This window comes from Dendrobates tinctorius, unplaced genomic scaffold (genome assembly GCF_039654945.1).
Source record: "Dendrobates tinctorius isolate UK_male_01 unplaced genomic scaffold, ASM3965494v1 ptg000020l, whole genome shotgun sequence".
Classification (NCBI taxonomy): domain Eukaryota; kingdom Metazoa; phylum Chordata; class Amphibia; order Anura; family Dendrobatidae; genus Dendrobates; species Dendrobates tinctorius.
The window spans coordinates 10,202,611-10,228,476 of NW_027361688.1; the positions used below are offsets into that span (position 1 = coordinate 10,202,611).

Consider the following 25,866-nt stretch of genomic DNA (forward strand, 5'->3'; position numbering starts at 1 on the left):
ACTATTGGCAAATATCCTTACCGATACAATAAATTAACCCCATACGATTAAAAAAAACACATTATTACTCAATTTTTTTAACCAGGTAGCCAGGTAGTATTTATCAGGGTCGCCAAATACAAATACATACTCTGCGTTTCCGTCACTTTCTTTGTAAGGACTACAATTCCCGGCGTGCTTTGAATTCTGCGCATGCGTACTTGTATTTTTCTTTCTTTTCCGCGCCTACTCCCTGCCGCAAAGTCTTGTGGGCCGGGTCAATGGTTGCTTAGCGGAGGTGCCGGCGGTAGCGCAGTGGCCGCCCCCCCTCTCTCCTGTCCCCTCCATTCATCGCCCGGTACAGGCCTCAGACATGGAGGCGCTCATCCCGGTAATCAACAAGCTGCAGGATGTGTTCAACACGGTGGGGGCCGACGTCATCCAACTGCCGCAGATCGTGGTGGTGGGGACCCAGGTGAGTGCGGGGATGTGGGGCGCGCAGTAACGGCTGCAGGGGCGAGACCAAGGGCGAGGTGACAGGGGGAGGTGTGACATTGGTATGACCCATAACATCCCATAGAGAGGTATGCAGTCCTATGTTATACCTTGGAGAGCGGCTGGGGGGCTGCGGAGGGCTCCCCTCAGAGACAGCGGCCGGGGGGCTGCGGAGGGCTCCCCCCCCCCCCCAGAGACAGCGGCCAGGGGGCTGCGGAGGGCTCCCCCCCCCCAGAGACAGCAGCCGGGGGGCTGCGGAGGGCTCCCCCCCCCAGAGACAGCGGCCGGGGGGCTGCGGAGGGCTCCCCCCCCCCCCCCCAGAGACAGCGGCCGGGGGGCTGCGGAGGGCTCCCCCCCCCCCCCCAGAGACAGCGGCCGGGGGGCTGCGGAGGGCTCCCCCCCCCCCCCAGAGACAGCGGCCGGGGGGCTGCGGAGGGCTCCCCCCCCCCCCCCCAGAGACAGCGGCCGGGGGGCTGCGGAGGGCTCCCCCCCCCCAGAGACAGCGGCCGGGGGGCTGCGGAGGGCTCCCCCCCCCCCCAGAGACAGCGGCCGGGGGGCTGCGGAGGGCTCCCCCCCCCCCCCAGAGACAGCGGCCGGGGGGCTGCGGAGGGCTCCCCCCCCCCCCAGAGACAGCGGCCGGGGGGCTGCGGAGGGCTCCCCCCCCCCCCCAGAGACAGCGGCCGGGGGGCTGCGGAGGGCTCCCCCCCCCCCCCAGAGACAGCGGCCGGGGGGCTGCGGAGGGCTCCCCCCCCCCCCAGAGACAGCGGCCGGGGGGCTGCGGAGGGCTCCCCCCCCCCCCCAGAGACAGCGGCCGGGGGGCTGCGGAGGGTTCTCCCCCCCCCCCCCACAGAGACAGCGGCCGGGGGGCTGCGGAGGGCTCCCCCCCCCCCCCCAGAGACAGCGGCCGGGGGGCTGCGGAGGGCTCCCCCCCCCCCAGAGACAGCGGCCGGGGGGCTGCGGAGGGCTCCCCCCCCCCCCACCAGAGACAGCGGCCGGGGGGCTGCGGAGGGTTCTCCCCCCCCCCCCCCCCCCCACAGAGACAGCGGCCGGGGGGCTGCGGAGGGCTCCCCCCCCCCCCCAGAGACAGCGGCCGGGGGGCTGCGGAGGGCTCCCCCCCCCCCCAGAGACAGCGGCCGGGGGGCTGCGGAGGGCTCCCCCCCCCCCCCCCAGAGACAGCGGCCGGGGGGCTGCGGAGGGTTCTCCCCCCCCCCCCCCCCAGAGACAGCGGCCGGGGGGCTGCGGAGGGCTCCCCCCCCCCCCCAGAGACAGCGGCCGGGGGGCTGCGGAGGGCTCCCCCCCCCCCCCCCCCAGAGACAGCGGCCGGGGGGCTGCGGAGGGTTCTCCCCCCCCCCCCCCCAGAGACAGCGGCCGGGGGGCTGCGGAGGGCTCCCCCCCCCCCAGAGACAGCGGCCGGGGGGCTGCGGAGGGCTCTCCCCCCTAGAGACAGCGGCCGGGGGGCTGCGGAGGGCTCCCCCCCCCCCAGAGACAGCGGCCGGGGGGCTGCGGAGGGTTCTCCCCCCCCCACAGAGACAGCGGCCGGGGGGCTGCGGAGGGCTCTCCCCCCTAGAGACAGCGGCCGGGGGGCTGCGGAGGGCTCTCCCCCCTAGAGACAGCGGCCGGGGGGCTGCGGAGGGCTCTCCCCCCTAGAGACAGCGGCCGGGGGGCTGCGGAGGGCTCTCCCCCCCAGAGACAGCGGCCGGGGGGCTGCGGAGGGCTCCCCCCCCCCCAGAGAGCGGCCGGGGGGCTGCGGAGGGCTCCCCCCCCCCAGAGACAGCGGCTGGGGGGCTGCGGAGGGCTCCCCCCCCCCAGAGACAGCGGCCGGGGGGCTGCGGAGGGTTCTCCCCCCCCCCCCCCCCCCCCCACAGAGACAGCGGCCGGGGGGCTGCGGAGGGCTCTCCCCCCTAGAGACAGCGGCCGGGGGGCTGCGGAGGGCTCTCCCCCCTAGAGACAGCGGCCGGGGGGCTGCGGAGGGCTCTCCCCCCTAGAGACAGCGGCCGGGGGGCTGCGGAGGGCTCTCCCCCCTAGAGACAGCGGCCGGGGGGGCTGCGGAGGGCTCTCCCCCCTAGAGACAGCGGCCGGGGGGGCTGCGGAGGGCTCTCCCCCCTAGAGACAGCGGCCGGGGGGCTGCGGAGGGCTCTCCCCCCTAGAGACAGCGGCCGGGGGGCTGCGGAGGGCTCTCCCCCCTAGAGACAGCGGCCGGGGGGGCTGCGGAGGGCTCTCCCCCCTAGAGACAGCAGAGTTTTCAACCTTTTTATTTTGAACAAAAAAAATGGTGAATTGTGAAGTTATAAGCATTATCAGCCTATTACAACATGAAATCAACAGTTTTCAAGCCAAACCTTTCTTCTCGGTGATGTTACATTTGCACATAGGACCCTTGTTGGAAAGAAGCTTCTGAACTCTCTCGTCCATTGAATTTGTCAGTTTTTGGATGGTTTGTGCTTCAATTGTTTTGCATGTGGACAGAATACCCTCCCAGAGCTGTTGCTTAGATGTGAACTGCCTCCCGCCATCATAGACACTCCTTTTGATGATGCTCCAGAGGTTCTCAATGAGGTTGAGGTCAGGGGAAGATGGTGGCCACACCATAAGTTTGTCCTCTTTTTATGCCCATAGCAGCCAGAGATGCAGATGTGTTATTTGCAGCATGAGACGGTGCATTATCAGGCATGAAAATGATCTTGCTGCGGAAAGCACGGTTCTTCCTCTTGAACCATGGCAGGAAGTGCGGTTTTAGAAACTCCACATAGATTATGGAGTTCATCTTTACCCCTTCAGGGATCCTAAAGGGGCCGACAATCTCTCTCCCCTGATTCCAGCCCAAAACATTACTCCACCTCCTCCTTGTTGGCGCCTTAGCCGTGTTTTCATGGGGTGTCCATCAACCAGCCATCCTCCACTCCATCCATCTGGACCATCGAGCGTTGCACGGCACTCATCGGTGAACAGAACAGTTTGGAAGTCAGTCTTCATGTATCGTTTGGCCCACTGGAGCCGTTTCTGCTTGTGTGCAGTGGATAGAGGTGGTCGACAGGATGGCTTACGCACAGCTGCAAACCTCTGAAGGACCCTGCATCTTGTTGTTCGGGGGACGTTGGAGGCACCAGCAGCTTCAAAAACTTGTCTGCTGCTATGACAAGGCATTTTTGCAGCTGCTCTTTTAACCTGACGCAATTGCCTGTTGGAAAGAGTCCTCAATTTTTCCTTATCAGCACGCACACGTGTGTGCTGGGAATCAGCTACATACTTCTTGATTGTGCGATGATCACGATGAAGTGTCTTGGCAATGCTGATTGTAGTCATGCCTTGACCTAAATACTCCACAATTTGTTGCTTCTCAGCAGCCGACACATCCTTTGTCTTTCCCAAAAATGTAGGCTGCTTAATAATGTGGAACAGCCTTCTTCAGTAGTCTTGCCTTTATTTGGACACACCGGCCAAACTAATGTGCACAGGTATCTGCAATTGCTTTCAGTGATATAAAGAGCCCTGACACACATCACCAGCAATGAGGTTAAATGACAAACAGAAAAAGTCTAACCTGATCACTCCTAAACTCTTTTTGCATAATAATTTGGAACACAGTTTATATCGTTGTTTCCCCTTCAGTTGTTCCAGGAGCCATCATTTTATTCTTATTCTGCTGCCATCACCTCATTGTTTTTGTCTGTGAGACGACTTGTGCTATTGACTGACACCAGTCACTTTACCATATAATGTACTGGAAACATCCAGATAGGATGAAATGGTTAAAAACAAAAGTGCCCTACTGACATCATTGGTCCTTGGCTTCGATTCCAAAGTAGCCGGTGATGCTCTGTTAGAAGAGTGGCCATTTCCTAATTTGGTAAAGGTGCCGTAGAGACCCTCCCCACGCTCTTGGTGCCGTGTAGAGACCCTCCCCACGCTCTTGGTGCCGTGTAGAGACCCTCCCCACGCTCTTGGTGCCGTGTAGAGACCCTCCCCACGCTCTTGGTGCCGTGTAGAGACCCTCCCCACGCTCTTGGTGCCGTGTAGAGACCCTCCCCACGCTCTTGGTGCCGTGTAGAGACCCTCCCCACGCTCTTGGTGCCGTGTAGAGACCCTCCCCACGCTCTTGGTGCCGTGTAGAGACCCTCCCCACGCTCTTGGTGCCGTGTAGAGACCCTCCCCACGCTCTTGGTGCCGTGTAGAGACCCTCCCCACGCTCTTGGTGCCGTGTAGAGACCCTCCCCACGCTCTTGGTGCCGTGTAGAGACCCTCCCCACGCTCTTGGTGCCGTGTAGAGACCCTCCCCACGCTCTTGGTGCCGTGTAGAGACCCTCCCCACGCTCTTGGTGCCGTGTAGAGACCCTCCCCACGCTCTTGGTGCCGTGTAGAGACCCTCCCCACGCTCTTGGTGCCGTGTAGAGACCCTCCCCACGCTCTTGGTGCCGTGTAGAGACCCTCCCCACGCTCTTGGTGCCGTGTAGAGACCCTCTATCCCCCCATTTACCTGATCGGTGTCTCGCAGATTTACTTCCTAGTTTTATTCAGAACCTGAAATAGAGAAAACATTTTTTTCTGAGTTTAAAGTGAACTGAGACCATTGTGTTCTATGCAGCTCTCTCCGATATACTACCACTCTCAGCATCCTAGGGGCTGTCGCTTCCCAGCAGCCAGATATCACCGATACATAGGACATGGTCGTGGGTTGTCTGACAGATTAGCCCTCGGGCACAGTGGACTTTCCCCAGCGTCCCCCTGATGACTTCACTGTGCCCATTTTGTAGGATTTTTTAGCAGATATCCTAAGAAATTCCTAAATTGTGAGCCGGATCAGGGACTTGTCTGCCGACTCTTCCACTTGGAAGCGGTCAGAGTAAAATCCAGACATCATCCCCTTTAAGACTTCCCCTTTAAGTTTTTTTCCCAGCAGTGTATACATTGCTGTAGGTTGTATCCATCAGACTGTAGATGCCCCCTGACGTGATAGGACCCCCATCCTGCTATCTCTCCCCTGTTTCCGGGTGTCACTTCTGTGTATGACCGACAGATGATGAGCTCCCGTCAGGCAGTTGTTGCCTCGGGCTCGTGTCTTGTCAGCGGAGGGGCCTGGCTCTGAGGCTGTGACTGACATGGGAGGGAGGATTCCTCGTGACCCTCACAAGGTGACAGACTCCTCCGCTGTGTGACTAATCAAATAGATAACTGGTGTCTGAAGAGAGTCTGCCTCAGCCCGAACCATTTATATCATAGCCCTGACCTGTCTCCATCTAAGTAACGACAAGTGAGGCCTTAAAGGGATTGTCTGTGATTAGGATCACCTTAGGTTACCGTCATTTGCCTGACCTGCCTGCGTATACACAGCAATATAAATGGCTAGCTGTGATGCTCAGTGTGTCCTGACCGTTATCATGCTCTTCACGTCCAGACTCCTTTCAATCATAGTTGTGATGCCATGTGCACCCTGACTCCTTTCTATCATAGCTGCTATGCTGTGCGCCCCCTGACTCCTTTCTATCATAGCTGCGATGCTGTGTGCCCCCTGACTCCATTCTATCATAGCTGTGATGCTCTACGAGTCCTGACTCCTTTCTATCATAGCTGCGATGCTCTGCGTGTCCTGACTCCTTTCTATCATAGCTGCGATGCTGTGCGCCCCCTGACTCCTTTCTATCATAGCTGCGATGCTGTGTGCCCCCTGACTCCTTTCTATCATAGCTGCGATGCTGTGTGCCCCCTGACTCCTTTCTATCATAGCTGCGATGCTGTGTGCCCCCTGACTCCTTTCTATCATAGCTGCGATGCTGTGTGCCCCCTGACTCCTTTCTATCATAGCTGCGATGCTGTGTGCCCCCTGACTCCTTTCTATCATAGCTGCGATGCTGTGTGCCCCCTGACTCCTTTCTATCATAGCTGTGATGCTCTACGAGTCCTGACTCCTTTCTATCATAGCTGCGATGCTGTGCGCCCCCTGACTCCTTTCTATCATAGCTGCTATGCTGTGCGCCCCCTGACTCCTTTCTATCATAGCTGCGATGCTGTGCGCCCCCTGACTCTTTTCTATCATAGCTGCGTTGCTGTGCGCCCCCTGACTCCTTTCTATCATAGCTGCGATGCTGTGCGCCCCCTGACTCCTTTCTATCATAGCTGCGATGCTGTGCGCCCCCTGACTCCATTCTATCATAGCTGCGATGCTGTGCGCCCCCTGACTCCATTCTATCATAGCTGCGATGCTCTGGGTGTCCTGACTCCTTTCTATCATAGCTGCGATGCTGTGTGCCCCCTTTCTATCATAGCTGCGATGCTGTGTCCCCTGACTCCTTTCTATCATAGCTGCGATGCTGTGCGCCCCCTGACTCCATTCTATCATAGCTGCGATGCTCTGGGTGTCCTGACTCCTTTCTATCATAGCTGCGATGCTGTGTCCCCTGACTCCTTTCTATCATAGCTGTGATGCTCTGTGTGCCGACTCCTTTCTATCATAGCTGTGATGCTCTGTGTGCCGACTCCTTTCTATCATAGCTGCGATGCTGTGTCCCCTGACTCCTTTCTATCATAGCTGCGATGCTGTGTGTGCCGACTCCTTTCTATCATAGCTGCTATGCTTTGCGCCCCCTGACTCCTTTCTATCATAGCTGTGATGCTCTGTGTGCCGACTCCTTTCTATCATAGCTGCGATGCTGTGTGTGCCTACTCCTTTCTATCATAGCTGCTATGCTTTGCGCCCCCTGACTCCTTTCTATCATAGACATCAGTTGATTTTTCAGCCACACAAGTCGATCTAAAGAACAGAAGACGTTGGCTCTTCCTCAGTGTGCCTCATCTGCTCTTTGTAGCCTTTTAATCCCCATATTGTTAGTATGTAAAAAAAAACTTGGAGTCCAGGAGGTGGAGCTAATAGAGGAAAGAGTCAAGGACCATCAATTCCACAAATCATCCCAATCATTTGGATTTACTGACGTCCCAATGAACAAGGGTATGTCATCCAAAACCCTACGCATCATCTGTTTTTGGCATCTGCATAGTTCAGATGGGCTTACTTTCCCATGATGCTTTTAGACACAATATCCTGTGAAAAGGGGATTTCTGGTGCAAGTGGCCCCCAAATTCACCACAAATGCACCAGATCTAGAAAGCAAGGATTCAAGTACATGATTGAGATGTTACCCTAGACCTTAAAGGCACCAATCAAGACAGATTTTGGCTGCGCCCTTCTTTCACTCTTCTCTTGAGGCCCCGCCTCCTTGACTCCTAAAGGGGTAATTTATATATACGGAGCATGGAGGAATTTAAAGGCTCAGAATAAGGGGCGTCTTTTTAGCAATATCGGTAAAGTTCCAGGCGGTGGTGATGGTACAAAAGAAAAAAAAACGTCCAGAGCTTGCTCAGGAGCTGAGACCGCGCTGGACAGGGCCGGCGGTGTAAATGCAGTGACTGGAGCAAAGCTCGGATCGCTGCTTTTTAGCCACTTACATGCTAAACACAACAAGCTATGGGGGTGGAATTTTTGGCTCTTGGAAGAAGGAAGGCGAGGAACGGATGGCTTTCTCCTTAGGGGGTTCCTCCTACCCTGTGATAATTTGGGCCCCCATTATCAGAGCCTCATGTGTCATTATCCTAAATGGTTCCTCTCTCTTTTTCTTCTCTACAGAGCAGCGGGAAAAGCTCCGTCCTAGAAAGCTTAGTTGGCCGGGATCTGCTCCCCCGAGGCACGGGGATAGTGACGAGAAGACCCCTGATCCTCCAGCTGGTCCACGTATCCTCCGACGATCGGCGCAAAACCTCCGGAGAGGAGAACGGTAACAAGTGATTGTTCTTCCGTTGCTTTAGGGTTGTAGCACGCGGCAGCACAGCCATATGAGCGGGGCTTGTAGTAAATGGCGCCCGCCGGAGGAGAGAGTAGTAAATGGCGCCCGCCAGGGTCGGAGCTCCGGGATGATGGGTCTGTTCCGTTTCCAGTAAGAGCTTTTTTTGCGGTCGACTAGAAAAATAATTTCCTGTAATTGCCGACTGCTAATTCAGGAGAGGATGATCCCTGGGGGGATTTCTTAGAAATGTTTAGTCTCTGGGGGTCCCCCACCACGTCAGCAGAGTTGCCCCCTTTTTTTTTTTTAAAGGGGTATTACCATTTTAGTCTGATAGTCACCTGTCTTAATAACGATGTGGGCTTTTAGTTGTCTTTACGGGATCGGCTTCTTTTAGGTTTTCTCAGTTACAGTGATCCCACTATTATATGCCCGGTCCGGTAGACGGAGCAGGTGACGCGCCGGCACTTAACCATTCTCTGCCTCTTGTCTTCTCTTTCCACATCTCCCTACTGATTCCAGACCTGGACGCCTGGAAAAGTCCAAGACAGTTATCCAAAGGTCTCCTGTTTCCGTCTCCTCTTCCTCCCCCTATACCTGCATGAGATGTAGACGCCCCCTATAGATCACTGGCTGTATCGGTTCTGTGCTCCGTCCCATCACCTGCCCCCTCATCGCCATGTGTAGCGCCCGGAGAGCGCAGCATCCTGTCACTTTCTATTTGCTTCTCTTATCTCCTTCCTCTTTTAGGCTTTTTATATATTATACATTTTAAAATCTTTTTCTTCTACACATCAGTTATTTTCTTCATTTTTATCCTTTATTTTATTTTTTCTTTATTACTTTTTTTTACTTTCCACCATTTTACCTTCTACTTTTCACCTTTTTTTTTTTTTACAATCTACCTTTTTTTTGTCTTATACCTTTTTCCTTTTTTACCTCCTACCTTTTCACCTTCTTCATTTTGCCTCCTTTTTACCGCTTACCTTGTTTTTACCTCTTACCTTTGTCTCTGTGCCCCCCTACCTTTGTCTCTGTGCCCCCCTACCTTTGTCTCTGTGCCCCCCTACCTTTGTCTCTGTGCCCCCCTACCTTTGTCTCTGTGCCCCCCTACCTTTGTCTCTGTGCCCCCCTACCTTTGTCTCTGTGCCCCCCTACCTTTGTCTCTGTGCCCCCCTACCTTTGTCTCTGTGCCCCCTACCTTCTTTTTGCTTCTTGTTTTATTTTCTACCTCTATACACTTTTTATCATGTTTCATGTGTATATATACTTGTTTATGCTTTTATTCAAGCATTTCCTCCCTTGAGTTGTTCCCTTATGTCAAGTCTGTAGGGCGTCTGTCACCAGGTTTTTCTCTACCCCCCCCCCCCATCTGTGAGCAGTATGATGTAGTGACATTTACTGGGCTGCTTACTGTAGTTTTGATAAAAGCACTGTTTTATCCGCTACAGATGTAACAGCTCTCTGAATGCTGAGCTCGGTATAACCCCCGTACACAACACTGGCAGCTTTTTTTGCGAAAGCTGCCAATGGGTGGTGGGGAACGTGGTTGGACCACCCTGCAGCAGGTTTACTAGACCTCTAGTGATAAACTCCTGCTGATTAAAACACTGATTTTATCAAAACTACACCAAGCAGCCCTGTAAGTGATACATCCCTGGAATCCGGGTCTCTGCCCCTACAGTATGCTGCTCTCAGATTAGGCAGCAATAACCTGGCTTTTTTTTTCTTAATATCTTGCAAAGCTCTGTCTGTTTTAAGAAAAGCCAAGTGGCCACCTGTATGGCCGCTATTGAGGCAGTAGCACATTTTAGTTGATCTAATCGTGCGCCTCTAATAGCCGCGGGTGGAATTGCGATCCACCCACTGCTGTTCACATGTTAAATGCTGCTGTCACATGATCTTGGGGCGCTGATGGGTTGGCATGACAACCCAGGGCCTGCTGGCGACCCCCCGCGGATCTGCAGTGAGCGCCGCCCTGTGGCCGCGGTGTTCATAGCAGATGAGCATTTCTACTGCACACAGTGGCTGAAGCCCTGCTATACGTAGCACAAGCGATCAGATGATCGCAGCTTCAAGTCTCCTAAGGAAACTGGAAGCAAGGAAAAAGTGTAAAAAAAATGTTTTTAAAAGTATTAAAAAACATATAATAATTCAAATCACCCCCCCCCCCCCTTTTTTTTTGCCCCGTTTATTTCATATTGCCACGTTCAGAACTACTCGGTCTATCAAACTATAAGAATAATAAATCAAATTTTTTTTTTTACCATTTTTGGTTTTTTTTTTTCATCACTTAGTAATAAGAACCTAGACATGTTTGGTGTCTATGAACTCGTAATGACCTGGAGAATCATAATGGCATGTCAGTTTTAGCATTTAGTGAACATGGTAAAAAAAAAAAAAAAAAAAAGTTGTGGAATTGCACTTTTTTTTTTATTTTTATTTTTTTGCAATTCACCGCCCTTGGACATTTTTTTCTCCCCTTTTCCCGTACACCATATGGTAATACCAATGGTGTCGTTCAAAAGTACAACTCGTCCCGCAAAAAACAAGCCCTCACTCGGCCATATTGACGGAAAAATAAAAAAAAAAGTTATGGCTCTGGGAAGAAGGGGAGCAAAAAAAGCGAAAAAGTGGAAAATGGCCCCGGGGGTGGAGGGGTTAATGACTTGACAGAAGAGGATGACCTATATAAGGATTTAAAGGGACGTTCTCGTTTTCCTTATTGGTGATGTTGCCGATCTTTGGGCAGCACAGATGCCGGCATCATACGGTCGCCGGACTGTTCCTGCCGTCACAGGGATGGGATGAAGCGATGAAGCGTCCCTTTAACAGGAGGATCGGCTGCTTTTCTTGTCTTCTGTACGTTGGGGGATTATATCGGTCGTGTCACTTGCATGGGTCGTCCTTGTGTGCCGGAAGTGACTCAGTTCTGCTTTTCACTGGTATTAATGTGACGTCTTCCCGGAGGCGGCATCGTCGGGAGTGACCGCCGCCATCTTCACTTCTCCATTCCGTTTTCTACTCCATCGGCGCCACCTCCCGGGGGGGGCGGGTCACTCAGTCGCCCGCCCCACCCGAAATTAATCCGTAGTGATTGGCGGCATAATGCCTGTGTACACAGAACGGGTCCCCGGTATTATATAGGATTTATCCTGCTATTTGTTCTCATGTTTTCACATGAGAACCGATCAGGTTATTAGACCCTGGTCATACTACCCTTATCGCTTTAATATGGGCGCGAGTTGTTTTTCGGGGACTCAGATAGGGACAGATCATGTGTTTCACGCTCAGAGCTCCGAAGGTATTTTTTTTCCATCGCCGCTATCGAGTAATAAATTCACCTGCAGCACTCCCGCAGGACATATGGGGAATTACATAAAATCCATCTAATGCATTATAACGCTGGGCTCTTTATAGCCCTTCACTTCTCAGTATGCGGCCCCCATTTTAGTCCTTAATATGACAATTTATGGGGTTTCTAGTCCAGATGACCCCTTTAATGTAGGTCATAGAGTTGCTGGCACTCCTAGCAGTGTTGGGGTTCCCCATAAAACGCATTATATGATCCTCCTGGCCTTTTCAAGCCTTGTTCCGTCTGCCCATGACTCAGCTTGTTATGGAGGAAAGTGCCTGCGGGTTCTCGGATGGATGGTGATGACTCGCGCTGCTCCTCTTCGCCTACAAAATCATGCCAACAGCTTAGTACGCGCACGTCCGGTCTCTCGGAGACTGCTCACAAGCGTATTACGAAGTATCGGATCCTCGAGAAGAAAAAAAAAAAAAAAACAAGCAACCAGTGCGCCATGGTGGCAGGAAGGGTTGACTCCTGTTTTTCGTTCCAGGGGTGGATGCTGAGGAATGGGGCAAGTTCCTGCACACGAAGAACAAGGTAGGGCGACAGTTAGTCATTCCTTAATGCTATTACCCCTGTATGGGAGCGTATAGAAATCAGAAAACCCCTTTTATGCCGCTGTTTATCTGACTATTCATTTCATGTTCCTGCTGCTTGGCAACAGACTACAAGATTCCACCTCGTAGTCTGTTGCTAGGCAACAACTCTCATTGTAAATGTTACATTCTATACCTCTTGAAGGTTTCTCTGTTGCACTCGTGGTTCTTTATCCTCCATCTTCTGATTTCTCAACTGCATATTGTAGGAAATGTTAAAACATTTTTCCTCTTTTATTTTTATTTTCTTCAGATTTACACAGACTTTGATGAAATTCGTCAAGAAATTGAGAACGAAACAGAAAGGATTTCTGGAAATAATAAAGTGAGATAACGGTTTATTCAGCAACGCTTCAGGATATCGCGAGGTTCTTTTGAAAAGGGGGGGTGGTTCCGACCGGGAAGAAAAACCACGGCTGCTTTCTGAGCTGCAATACCAGGCACAACCTTTGGACTGGGGTGGCGCTGTTTTCAGAATGAATCGGCCATGTTTTTAACGATAAGCTCCCTCCACCCTGACATCACAGCACAACCCCATTCTTGTGAATGGCTACTTGCTGCAGTACCAGTCACTGCCTCACAGACGAGTGGCGCTGTTTTCTGAGTAAAGTCCTTTGCCTGGGAAATGTTGTATTATAAACTTTTGCTGTCATGGGTTACTCCGCTCCTGTTCCATCTTGCAAACAGGCGGAAGGGAGTAAAGCATGACGACATGATCTGTGTGTAGTCTGTAACCATGGAGACACATGGGTGTGCATCGGAGCTGTATATGTAAAATTGTAGATCTTGTAGAGTTGTCTGCTAACCTAATATGACTTTGCGGTCACATGCCGACTAGACGTTCGCTGCCAATCTCTAGTCACACGACTAGTCGGAATGTGACCGGAAGTATTCAAATCAGCTGTACTGGAGGATCCTGACAGCATTCGTTCTGCACACTGTGAGGATTCACGAATCTGCACTCATTTGACATATCCTTGTATTATACATACCCTGTGTGATGGAAATGTCCCCTTTTAAGGGGGTTTATGACCTTTCGATAGGTCGAATTGCTACGAAAAATTAATTTTTATTCCAAGTGGTCAGTCCTGAATCCTTCAAAAGATCGGACTGTCCTCTGTAAACCCGACCCGTTTCGTCGCGTACGTCTTGATTTACCGCCTCAACGTTCGTCATTCCGTTCTGAAATATTGCGCATGGTCATCCTGGGATCCACTGCGCATGCGCAATACTCTTCCTGCCTTGGGCCGTTCCATCTTTCAGGTGTACAGTACATTGATGCAGGACGTATACAGTACTACTTTGATGTTGAGCATTGCGCACGCACCGCTCCAGGTTTACATACGCAGCGACTCGCCCTGAAGCGGCCAATCAAGAAAAGAGCTTGGGAACTTGGAACCGCCCACTGGACTCTTGTAACCTCATTTGCATATGGGATTGACCCATTTAACACAAGTAGAGATAAGTGGATGATACTAACGGCAAGCTTTCGACTAGCCTTCCGCTGACTCGTATCTTTTTATTTTTCCTAGGGTATTAGTTCAGAACCGATCCATCTGAAGATCTTCTCTCCGAACGTCGTCAACCTGACACTGGTGGATTTACCCGGGATGACAAAGGTAGAGAAATCCCTTTAAATAGATTTCCAGGATTAGAAAATCCTGGCCTTCCTTTGTTTTGTCTTGTTTCTTTATAATCAGCTCCACTCCTATCCACAGGTCATATGAGGTATTGCAGCTCAGCCCCATTCCCTTTTCTGGAGCTGAGCTGCAATACCAGACACAACCTCTGGACACGGGTGGCGCTGTGTTAGGAAGAAGGCCGCCATGTTATCTTTTTTTTTTTTTTTTTTTTTTTTTCCCGATCTAACCAATAAGGTTCCTGTAGGCGATCAGCCCAAGGACATTGAGGTTCAGATCCGGGAGCTGATTCTGCGCTACATCAGTAACCCCAACTCCATCATTCTGGCCGTCACTGCCGCCAACACGGACATGGCGACATCCGAGGCGCTGAAGATTGCCCGCGAGTCCGATCCAGATGGTGAGTCGAGATCTGACTTGTGGATCCGGAAGTCTCTCTACGCAGAAATCCTATTTTATTTTTTTTTTATTTATTTTTTTTAAAGGGATGGTCTGAATGCTGTAAGTCAGTTCTGCCTAAAATTACACCTTAGCCCCATGTACGTAATCACAGTCAGCCCGCAATACCGGATACAGCCCATGGACATGAGAGGCGCAATTTTTCCTACATACGCAATAATAGGGAAATTTGTCTTCACCAGGACGGAGAACTCTCGCCGTCATCACCAAGCTGGACCTCATGGATGCCGGTACAGACGCCATGGACGTTCTCCTGGGGAGGGTCATTCCTGTGAAACTGGGCATAATTGGAGTAGTCAACAGGTAGCACATTAATATTATTAATATTTATTTATATTATTTGTTTATATTTATTATTTTATTTTTAATGTTTATATTTGTATTTATATTAAGATTATTATCATTATTTATATTTGTATTAATATTTATTATTGTTTATATTAATACAAATAATATAAACAATAATAAAAATATATATATATATATATATATATATATATATATATATATATATATATATATATATATATATATATATATATATTATTGTAAAAATTTGTGTTGTAGAAGTCAGCTAGATATTAATAACAAGAAGAGTGTGGCCGACTCCATCCGGGACGAGTACGGTTTTTTACAGAAGAAATACCCATCTTTGGCCAATAGAAGCGGAACCAAGTACCTCGCCCGGACACTGAACAGGTAGGGGGGAGTCGGGATGTTGCCATCTTTTCACCTGCACCATCCTGCGATGTAGCCTCCTATTCCAGCCTTCCTACCGTATCTTCAGGTTATGTTTTGTGGGCTAAAGCTAATTTTGCCCGTTCGGTCTCTTTCTTTCTTGGGCATGCAGGTGAAAACCCATTCAGGAGGTCGGTGATCGTCCATGCCTTCTCTATAGGCGCGCGTAGTGTCGGACCAATAATGGGTAGCTTAATTCCTAAAGTAGCGGAGAGCCCCTTTAAGATGCGTCTACAATGTTTAGATTGGAGTTGCTCTTTGCTTAACCCCTTCTGACGTACATGTACGTGATTGCGGGGGGTCGATGGTTTGCCATGACGGGGGGGGGTTCGCTGATGACCCCTGTACCTGTTATTATGATCCTCCTGTAACGGTCAGCCCATGGCCGGCGTTCAGAGATGATTATAGTTTTAGTTATACGGTATATATCACTGGCGATCAGGCGATTTACAATCTGATTGCTTAACCCTTTAATTGTCCGTCTGGTCCGTCCTGTCCGCAGGCTGCTCATGCACCACATCAGAGATTGCCTACCGGAGCTGAAGACCAGGATCAATGTTTTGGCCGCTCAGTACCAGACTCTGCTGAACAGTTACGGCGAGCCGGTGGATGACAAGAGCGCCACCCTGCTGCAACTCATCACCAAGTTCGCCACCGAATATTGCAACACAATCGAAGGAACTGCGAAATACATAGAAACCTCAGAGCTGTAAGTAACCTTGGACCGGCTTTGTCAGGTGGTTGTCACCCAGTTCTCCTAGTGTTAGCGGCGATCGTTGTTTTATTAGGTTGACTTGCTGTGCTCGGAAGCCATATTGGTTGCCTTTCCCAGTAGCAGCGTCATCCCTTATAGGATGTCTCGGTGACTCTCTTCCTTTCTCAGGTGCGGGGGTGCCCGAATTTGCTACATTTTCCATGAAACCTTTGGGAGGACGTTGGAATCGGTAGATCCGCTGGGCGGCCTGACCACGATCGACATCCTCACCGCCATCAGAAATGCGACCGTGAGTTATGGGCTGGATGACTGGGAATATATTGACGTCCTTTAATCCTCCCTAACAGTTTTTGTCGTCTTGCGTCTCTAGGGACCTCGACCGGCCTTGTTCGTTCCAGAAGTTTCCTTCGAGCTTCTGGTAAAGCGTCAGGTGAAACGTTTGGAGGAGCCGAGCCTGCGTTGCGTGGAGCTCGTTCATGAGGAGATGCAGAGGATCATTCAGCACTGTAGTAACTTTAGCACTCAGGTACCTTCAGCATGGCACAGAACTACTTCTGGACCCGCCTATACATTCGGATTGTCCACACTTATTCCTGCACTGATGCTCTGAAATGTCAGTGCAGTCTGAGCAGCTACACGGTGTGGGGAGCCGGCTGTCAGACACAGCCAGATCTCCCAGAGAGGAGGTATACTACCTATGTTGCCCTCTCTGTATGTGCCGCTCTGATTCAGCGCAGTTTATATAGTTTCTAAGCACTGATAGTGCTTCCCCCTCCGGACCCCGTGACCATGTGATTGCTGGGTCCTGGGAAACTGATAGAACCAGGGGGCTGAAGTATCCCTGTAACTGGGGCTTCTATACCAGCCTCAGTTACAGGGGAAATATACAGGAAAATATATATCTTTGTACCGTGTTAGCCAGTAGATAGAAAAATATTCAGGATTGAGAGTCCTCAGTGGTTGATACCTTTTAATGGCTAACTGAAAAGATGGTAACACATTGCAAGCTATCAAGACTACTCAGGTCTCTTCATCAGGCATACCCTAAACATACGGGAAATATACGGCAGTTGATTATCAGCCAATGTTGCAGTGACAAGATACGGGTTCTTAAAGGGAGGGTCATGAAGAATTATCCTGTCTCGATAATGTATCCTAATACATATATGGACGTTTTAAAAGGGCAGTTGTCCATCTAGGATCCCCTCTTTGAGCCAGAACTGTGGTGGGCTTCTGTATCAGCAGGACCCATTTTGCAGGTTTAGACTTATGTTTTAACGGTGGCCATTTCTTAAATTAGTATTTATTTTTGCAGCAATTGCAGTAAAATCAAGGGTTAAATTTTTACGTTTTTTTTTTTTCCCCCCCAGGAGCTCCTGAGGTTCCCCAAACTGCACGACGCCATCGTGGAAGTGGTCACATGTCTTCTGCGGAAGCGACTGCCGGTGACCAACGAGATGGTGAGGAATCCTTCATGGTGTCTGTAAGAAGGACTCAGACAGAAACCTCTCGCAGTCAGATCCACTTCCCACCCCGAGCTGTAAATTACAGCCGTACTGAGTGAGGGACATGGATGTGTTTGTTGAATCGGACCACCAATTTTTTATTTTTATTGTTTTAGGTTATTTTTGGCTAAAATCATTTTTGCAATTGGTTTTCTTAAAAGTTGCCCCGTTTTTGCATTTACAGTCTATTTCTTTGCACATTGAACTTTTGATGCCGTCCGCTGTCATAAATAAGCTTCGGAAAAGACAGATAAGAGCTACAAATCCTGCAGTGAGACCGTTCGAAGGAGCTCACTGACAGATTCTCAGTTAACTCCTTCTGCAGCCACACAACACAGAAGGCAAACGGTGCACAATTTTTACTGAAATCCAATTGCAAAAAAAGGAATGTTAACCAGAAACAACCTCTTTTTTTTTAAAGTGTTTTTTTCCCCAGGGGAGAATTGCAAAATTTTAAGTTAAGGCTTAAAAATAAAATTTTGGAGCATAGCTGACACATCGAGGTGTATGATGGTATGTCTCACCTGCCGCCTCCTTCCACGTTCCCATCCAGGTGCACAACTTGGTGGCGATCGAGCTGGCGTACATCAACACCAAACACCCGGACTTCGCCGACGCCTGCGGAGTGATGAATAACAACATAGAGGTGAGGAGCGCCTCCCGCCCCGGCCCCGTACAACGCCAGCGAGGGACGCCCGTCCATTAACGCCCTTTTACTTTGTCGTGTATGCAGGAGCAGAGGCGGAACAGAATGGCCAGAGATCTGCCGCCTCCTGCGGCCCCCCGAGATAAGGTGATCTATCCGGAACGCGGAGGGATTTCTGTAGATCCCAGTGTTGTCTCAGGACAGATATTGTCGGAATACATAATCAGTGACCGATCGGGGGGGTCCGACCACTCTGACCCCCTTCACATTGCTAGTGACTACATCGCCTCCTGCTGGCTCCGCTCGGCATTTTCTTTTAGGTTTGGACTTGTTTGCGCAGATGTAGCAGAGCTAATTGTAACTGCAGTCCTATGTAATGGTAACAACATGAGCTGAGCCAAGTAACCAACCCCGCTCTGTGTTTTACCATTGTTTCTTCTCCTTGCATCGGCTTAATGCATTTTGTTCCATATATATATATATTGCTGTGCATGGTTTATCCTGGTAGCGACTTGCCTATAAGGATATGGGGGAGGGGGGAGATGGTGGTGCTATGTAAACTTCATCAGTTCTAAATGTGGACCCTTCTACTTTTCCGTGCAGACTTGTGTGTAAAGGTGCGAAACTGCTCCAAAACTACAACTCCCGGCATGCTAGATTTTCTCTTTTTAATTGGAACTCTATAAAGGCTTTTATCTGGTGAAAATTAGTGACGTATCCCCGGGATCAGTGGGATGAGACCAGCACGGGGAACTTTTATCCCTGCTAGAATGGAACGATAAGTCTAATTTTTTTTTTTTTTTCGCTATGAGGTTGTCAATCAATGGCGAGCGCAGCGCTCGGCAGCCCCATAGAGAATGAATGGAACGACAAGCCTATTCCTTGTCTATGGGACTGTCAAAAGCAATGAGGGGAACACAGCGCTCGGCAGCCCCACAGAGGATGGAGCTACAAATCTATTGTCTATGGGGCTGTGAAAAACAATGGCGAGCGCAGCGCTCAGCAGCCCCATAGAGAATGAATGGAACGACAAGCCTATTCCTTGTCTATGGGACTGTCGAAAACAATGGGTGAGCGCAGCGCTTGGCAGCCCCACAGAGGATGAATGGAGCTACAAATCTATTCCTTTTATGGGACTGTTGAAAACAATGGCGAGCACAGCACAGTAGAGAATGAATAGAGCGGCAGTCTAGCATCCAGACATATGCGCTCTGCTGCTCCTTGGTTCTGCGGGAACCCAACGGTCGGACCCCCACAGTCACCAAGTTACCACCCATCCTGCGGACACTTGAGTTTTCACCGGACAACCCCCTTTAAACGTGCTGTCACCTCATCAGAAATGGGGCATGCCGGGAAGTTGCAGTTTTGCTGGGAGTTTGATCCTCTGACCCGTGAGCCGGTCTTGTCTTCCCGGGATCCGCTGACCCCTTGCATGCTTCTCACCAGACAGGACGGCGTTCTCTTACTGCTCTTGGTTAATTCTGCGTCTGATTCTCTCTTTCTGTAGTCTACCAAAGCTCTAGGGCCCCCGGCTGCTCTGGAGCCCACCACTGCTTATTCTGACGGCAAGGTCTGTGCCACCTAGGACCACACTGCACGTAGTGAGACTTCGGCACGTGGTGTGGCATGATCATTGTGTCGTGGTCCCTTGTTGCATGCTGTACTTCATCCCTGCATAACCCACCCTAACACGACCCGCCAATGCTTTCTAGTGCCCCACGGTGGTCGGATCAGTTCACAACCACGTGGAGAAGGTCCGGGCCTGGTATTCGGGCTTGGTGAATTTTTCTCTTTCTGACACAGAGCTCCAAACATCCCTGCATAGACTTAGATGGTAAACTTCTGTCCTCCGGTAGCCACCACTAGAGGGAGCTCACCGCAAAAGTGTGTACAGATCGCCCAATAATTAACCCCTCCCTGCCATGAGCCGGACAAGACCACTGCAACAGACAGGGAGTTGCCTTTCACTTGGCCTATAGAGGATTTCAGAGCGGCCGTTTCCTCCCGGTTTCTCTCCTGTGGCCTCGTCTCGTTGCTGTCTAACTCTCGGTATGACAGCACGGGGGGATCAGAAAGAAGCTTTATAATTCGGGTAGTTCCATTTAATTAACCTGCACATTTCCAGATGTCAGGCAATCAGCTCCATTGTGTCCGTCACGCTCTTCACCCTCTGTTGTAGGGGGCTACATCTCATAGCAATCATGATCTCCCTTATTAAAGGGGTATTCCAGGTCCAGCAAATAAATGCGAGGTCTGTCTTGTAACGAGCTGGGCCGCCGTGTGCAGGCAGAGATCTTGCGCGTGGCACAATGTATGACTTTCTTTGTTGAATTTGGGGTACTCCTTTAATGTTTTCCCAGTATGAGAACTCCTGTCACTTCCACGCGGTCACACGCTGTTGCTCCTGCACTTTTTTTGCAGCGCTCCTTTTGACCGTAGTGTGTATGTGCTGTCATTCCAGGCTGCCGCGCCGGCACTGAGCACTGGTGAAGCCATCCCTGATGCTGGCACTGGTAATTGGCGGGGGATGTTAAAAGCCTCAAAAGCTGATGACCCTCTAGTGGACGAGAAGAACAAATTTGGCCCCGTCCTTCCTGCCAGCCCCCAGAGGGGCCACGCTGTAAATCTGCTCGATGTGGTAAGTCTGAGCACCTATATGGACTGGCATGGCCTGTGCCATCCTACGCCCGCCGCACATATGTTTCCTTTCTTATTCCAGCCTGTGCCCGTTGCCAGAAAACTTTCCGCCCGCGAGCAGCGCGACTGCGAAGTAATTGAGCGATTAATTAAATCTTACTTCCTCATAGTCAGGAAGAACATTCAGGACAGGTAAGTGTCCGTGGGCAGCAAGGCGCCCGCCTCTCTGCGCCCGCCTCTCTGCGCCCGCCTCTCTGCGCCCGCCTCTCTGCGCCCGCCTCTCCGCGCCCGCCTCTCCGCGCCCGCCTCCTTAGTGACGCCCCTTGTGTCTCCTCGCAGTGTGCCAAAGGCTGTAATGCATTTCCTAGTAAACCACGTGAAGGACACGTTACAGAGCGAGCTGGTGGGTCAGCTGTACAAATCCATGCTGCTGGAGGACCTGCTCACAGAGTCCGAGGACATGGCCCAGCGCAGGAAGGAGGCCGCCGATATGTTAAAGGTATGAGTTGTGGGCACAACAGGTAGTTAAAGGGGTTTTCTGCAACTTTCCAATACACTGCTTCCTCTTTTGCCTGTCAATGAATAGAAACCTGTATCGTTGCCCCTGCCTTGATCTTTCTTATCCTGATACACTGTCACTAGCCCTGCACCTTTTGAGCAGGACATGATTCGTATGAGCTTTTAGTAGAGTTGAGCAAAAAAAATGTACTCTGCCCTGGTCCGGCATCCAGTCCGATCCTCCGTGGCAGTCTTCACCATATCATGACGTCGAATGAGGACTAGCCACTAGGGCCCCCCAAAGTCATGACATCATGATGTGCATCGTATGGGGCCCAGTCAGCTCAAAAATTGTCCCAGACTGGAGGCCGGGCCAGGGAATCTTAAATTAAATTTTGTCGCCTCTCTGTGTAGATATAAGCAATCAAAGAATTTGGCACTTAATGAGTTAAGGTGTTATCAGATAGTTTTCACTGGGGGGGGGGGGAGTGTACTTCTCCTGTATGATGGTGACCAATCGTAATCATGCAACTATTCAAAGAGCATATATATTCTGTATAAGGCTAGAGACAAGTCGCTGTCTCTCCATTGATTATTAGAAGACAGTCAGGAAGGGATTACTCCATATCACAACCTACATATGAATACCGAGGCGTTCACTAAACCACTTACATGAATTGTGAAATAAAATACAGTTGTATTAAGTACAATTAAAAAACACATAACATGCAACAAGTACATATATATGAGGAAATTAAAGACTAAGGATCAAGTAGTGATAGGCAGTGGTCAGTCCATATGGCCAGGGTTAGTATTAAGAATATAGGATATATTCAAAGATGGCTGCCACACATTTATACAATACGCAGTCTGAGATTGAACCCCATAAAACGGGTAACGCCATATAAGTAAAGTTATTAAAGTATTATACTCATACCACATAGTGTAATGAAAAGATCATCAAAACCACCACGGCCACCCCGACGCGCGTTTGGTGCAGGTGTTTTATCAAGGGAAGTGTAACCTCTCCTGCAACCCTTATATACTTAATAGTGCTCACATATGGGCCAATCAGACTGCACACGTGAAGCCTTCCCCAGATTCACCTTGTTCTGGCACTCATTTTCAGCATGCGTCAGGAGGAAAATAACTCCCAGGATGTCAGTAACGCGCGCTGGTGGTTTAAAGAAGCCTTTGCAGTTGCGGAGATGTTGGGTTTAATGTGCATGTGCTCACGGGCGCCATAGGACGCAAGACCAGGAGCTGTATCCTTACATCTCACACAAAGAGAAACCTGCTCCAAGCTATGGTGGGGGGGGGGGGCGTGTTCTTGTTCTGCTGTGTTACTTGCTTATGATTGGATTAAAAACACATGTGACATGCACAAGTGTGAACAAGTCGGTAAGACAACGTTCACACCACCCACTAGCTGAGACACAACAAGAAAACAGATTTGCAAAAATACTGTGCAGTAAAATATGACAGTAATCAGCAACTGCTGGATAACAAATACAGGGTATTTAGTCGTTGTCTTACCGACTTGTTCACACTTGTGCATGTCACATGTGTTTTTAATCCGTTTTTTCCTTGCCTAGCATGGTTTGAGAGACCCCACCCCTCTCGTGTGGCATGCACAAAAGAGCTGTCTTGCACCACAAGCCCATACTAAGAAGCGCCTGTCCGAATCCTGTTCATTTTAGACACTGTTCAGATGTTCAGGTTTTAAATACATTAGATAGGGACTGCTTCAATACGGGTTACCTTGACGCGGTGAAGCAGCTTGGTATACATTTTTTTGCAAAAAAAGGATCGACTAAATACCCTGTATTTGTTATCCAGCACTTGCTGATTACTGTCATATATTTTACTGCAGAGTATTTTTGCAAATCTGTTTTCTTGTTGTGTCTTGCTTATGATTGGGCAGCATCATACAAGTAAAAAAAACACCACGCCCCCAGTGAAAAATATCTGACACCCACAGAGGTTTTCTGTTTAGGTCACCCATCTATTAAGTCAGAGCAGCTCTACTAGACATCAGCTGTTCAGTTGAATGGGCAACTTGCAATACCCCCCGGCAGGAAAAATGTTTCTCCAGTTACGAGTAAATCGTCATCGATCACAAGAGGATTTTTAATTTTTCTTTTTAAACGAGACTGCCAAATAGCTGCTGATTTATAAAACGTGATTCTCTTTTTATCCTCTCAGGCTTTGCAGAGAGCCAGCCAGATAATTGCTGAAATCCGGGAGACGCATCTCTGGTGATCAGGAGGTCGAAACGTCCCATCCCAGATGGAGGAAAAAGCCACACAGCTTGTAGAGCAGCATCGGCTGTATACGGCGTATCCGTAATTACATTTTTTATTATTTAAGAGGAAGTCTCTAACCATATACAACACATGTTGGGATACAGACAGGGGCGCTACAAGCCGCACAGTCCCCCACCACCCCCAATACTGATTTCCCATTGTGATCGAGCTGAACCAGCTATTGGGACTATGGCGCAAAGCATGCTGGGAAGCCCCTCCACCATCATCGTCCTCCCTGGTTTAGTCCTAGGTGATATGTTTTCTCCGGGAGTCGTACATTTCTCTGGGATTGTGTGAACATTTTTTTTTTTTTTCTTTTTTGGGTGTTTTATGATTTGATATCGCACTGAAATGAAATATTTCCACGTTGTCCATCATCCAATAAAATTCTCCAGAATATCCGAAGCGATCTTCCCCCTTCGTCGTGTCGATCATGAATACGCGGGAATCGAAGTCACGAAAACGCCACGTTTCTAGCATTCTAATTGGCTGAAATGATTAGCTCTGCCCACAAAGTGGCCTGTAGAGGTGAGTGCCAACCTTCTTTTTTTTTTAAAGGGGGTGATTATTCTCTTGAGAATGATGAAGCGTTGACCTCACACGTCACCGCCTAAGGCCAGACTGGGCGGTGGCCAAGGGCAAAATTATTTTTGAGGGACAACGTCCCTTAAAATCATGGGGTTTCGGCTCATGCTGTTCTGCTTGCGGCGGTTATTTTTGAGGCCCATTATGATGTGGCTTTATGAAGTATAATTACATAAATCGTGTACAGGCAACTTACTAAAGTGGACCGCCCCTTTAAAGGGTTAAACCAGCGAGTTCTGAAAGCTTTCACTATTCACATCCCAGAGATTGGAGATTTTGTATACTGTACCTAGCATCAAGCTGAAATGGACAGCGAGAGCCTCATCTGTCAGCTGATCTGGGCCAATCGGCACGGCCGAGAACACTCTTGATGTTACTGATTGGCTGAGAACAAGAAGCAGGCAGCAGTTTACAGTGCTCCGCCTACAAGTCCTTTCCAGTCAGATACCAAGGACAGCTTGTACTTTCACCCCAGGTGTAGAATGGTGATCATGGTAGTGCAGATGCCACGTTAGGGTAATGTGCCTTTTAATCTGGACATTCATAGTGTCGGCGTAAGATGTAACCTTGGGAGGTCGGAGTTGGCGAAACGCAGCAGAATATGGACCTAAAGATATATTGTATCTTCGGCATCTTACCCAAAAGGATGAATTTTTGTGGATTTCTTTTTGAAGATGTAAAAGTCTTAGCCCCCCGCCCCATCTCACCCCCGACTGATGTCAGCCATTTATATTTGGGGAAAGTCTCCTCTGACTCCAGATGAAGCTGCATGTTTCGCCGCTTTGTTTGTCATGAACAATGAATGCAGAAAGAGATCCCTTCATAAAGCAGACAAAGCTTTATCGCCATACACGTGACCATTGTCCTCGTACGCGTCGTTATTTTCTGTGCCTGAGAATCTTGTCAGGGGTTGCGTGATTTACATTTAAAGGGACCTTCACTGGATCGGGAGGTGAGGCCACGTGCCCTGTGATACGTCTGCTTCCACACGTAGTCTGTGCGATGTAGGGGAACAAGCGCCGCCTGCAGCCACGTGTCCGTCCTATGTATGTTCTGATGTCTGTGCTTATCATTGTAAATAAACTGGTCCTGCAGAAAGTTCTCGCCTCTGATGTCATATTGATACAGGACCACCGATGGCAACTTGTCTCCTACGACCATAAAACTGCCAGGAAGAGATGAGTTTTGCTGCAGGTCGCCTGTGCGTCCTGAAGCTCCATTCAAGTCTATGGCACTTAGTGGCTAGCTTTGTATACAAAGTCTTCAGGGTCTGGTAAGAGATGATAAATCCAATATGTTTGACTCCTGCAAGCTGAATTTGCAAATTAGTGTATCTGAGCGGTAGATGGCGCCAGTCACTAGGTTGCGTTTTGGAGCGGCGCCTTGCCTTGATGGTTTCCACTTTCAACTCTGGTCGTTACCTCTCCCCTTCTTAGAAACAGAACCTTTCGTGTCCATCTCAGCCCCTTCCAAATGGTTGCAATACCAGAAACAACCCACAAACAAAAGTGGTGCTGTTTCTAAAAAAAAAATATATATATATATAACGGTCAAATGCAACATTTTGCAATGTGATTTGCATTTTGCACCCACACGATCAGAGTGGGATGATTGCTTATTTTAATAGATTCTTGGTGTGTGAACAAGGGCTTGTAAAGTAGCCTCTTTAAAGAATAGTAAGTTCCTTTATTCCTGAAAAATCAGCGTTTGATTTGATATGCAAATTAAGCTCAAGAGCTATGGTAGATCCGAAGCCTCTGTCACTCCAGCTCTACTCACCGCCCCCCCCCCCCCCCAGCGCTGCCTCCTTTTCGTGCTTCACTGACGGTTCCTTTGCCTGATGTCTCACAGCATAGAGGCTGTTTGTCAAGCAGCAGGAGGCGGGGTGACGCTGGGCAAAGAATAGAGCTGGAGTGACCAAGGCTTTAGATCTACCATAGCCC

General features: G+C 50.0%; 1 protein-coding gene across 4 annotated transcripts; it reads left to right on the plus strand.

Moving 5' to 3' along the window:
• Positions 1 to 219: 219 nt before the first annotated feature.
• Positions 220 to 25,021, plus strand: DNM1L (dynamin 1 like). Of its 4 annotated transcripts, XM_073567647.1 has the most exons (20): positions 220 to 454; positions 8,090 to 8,237; positions 8,766 to 8,804; positions 12,089 to 12,135; positions 12,448 to 12,519; positions 13,727 to 13,813; positions 14,072 to 14,234; positions 14,476 to 14,596; positions 14,861 to 14,992; positions 15,534 to 15,740; positions 15,915 to 16,035; positions 16,117 to 16,272; positions 17,117 to 17,206; positions 17,805 to 17,897; positions 17,985 to 18,044; positions 19,405 to 19,467; positions 20,359 to 20,535; positions 20,617 to 20,726; positions 20,874 to 21,033; positions 23,238 to 25,021. In XM_073567647.1, the coding sequence occupies exons 1-20, from the start codon at positions 353 to 355 to the stop codon at positions 23,292 to 23,294; spliced, it is 2,205 nt and encodes a 734-aa protein (XP_073423748.1). In that variant the 5' UTR covers positions 220 to 352; the 3' UTR covers positions 23,295 to 25,021. The 4 variants fall into 4 exon arrangements, with proteins under 4 accessions (XP_073423748.1, XP_073423750.1, XP_073423749.1 ...); XM_073567649.1 differs by lacking the exon at positions 19,405 to 19,467 and having other exon boundaries at positions 221 to 454; XM_073567648.1 differs by lacking the exon at positions 8,766 to 8,804 and having other exon boundaries at positions 221 to 454.
• The last annotated feature ends 845 nt before the right edge of the window (positions 25,022 to 25,866 follow it).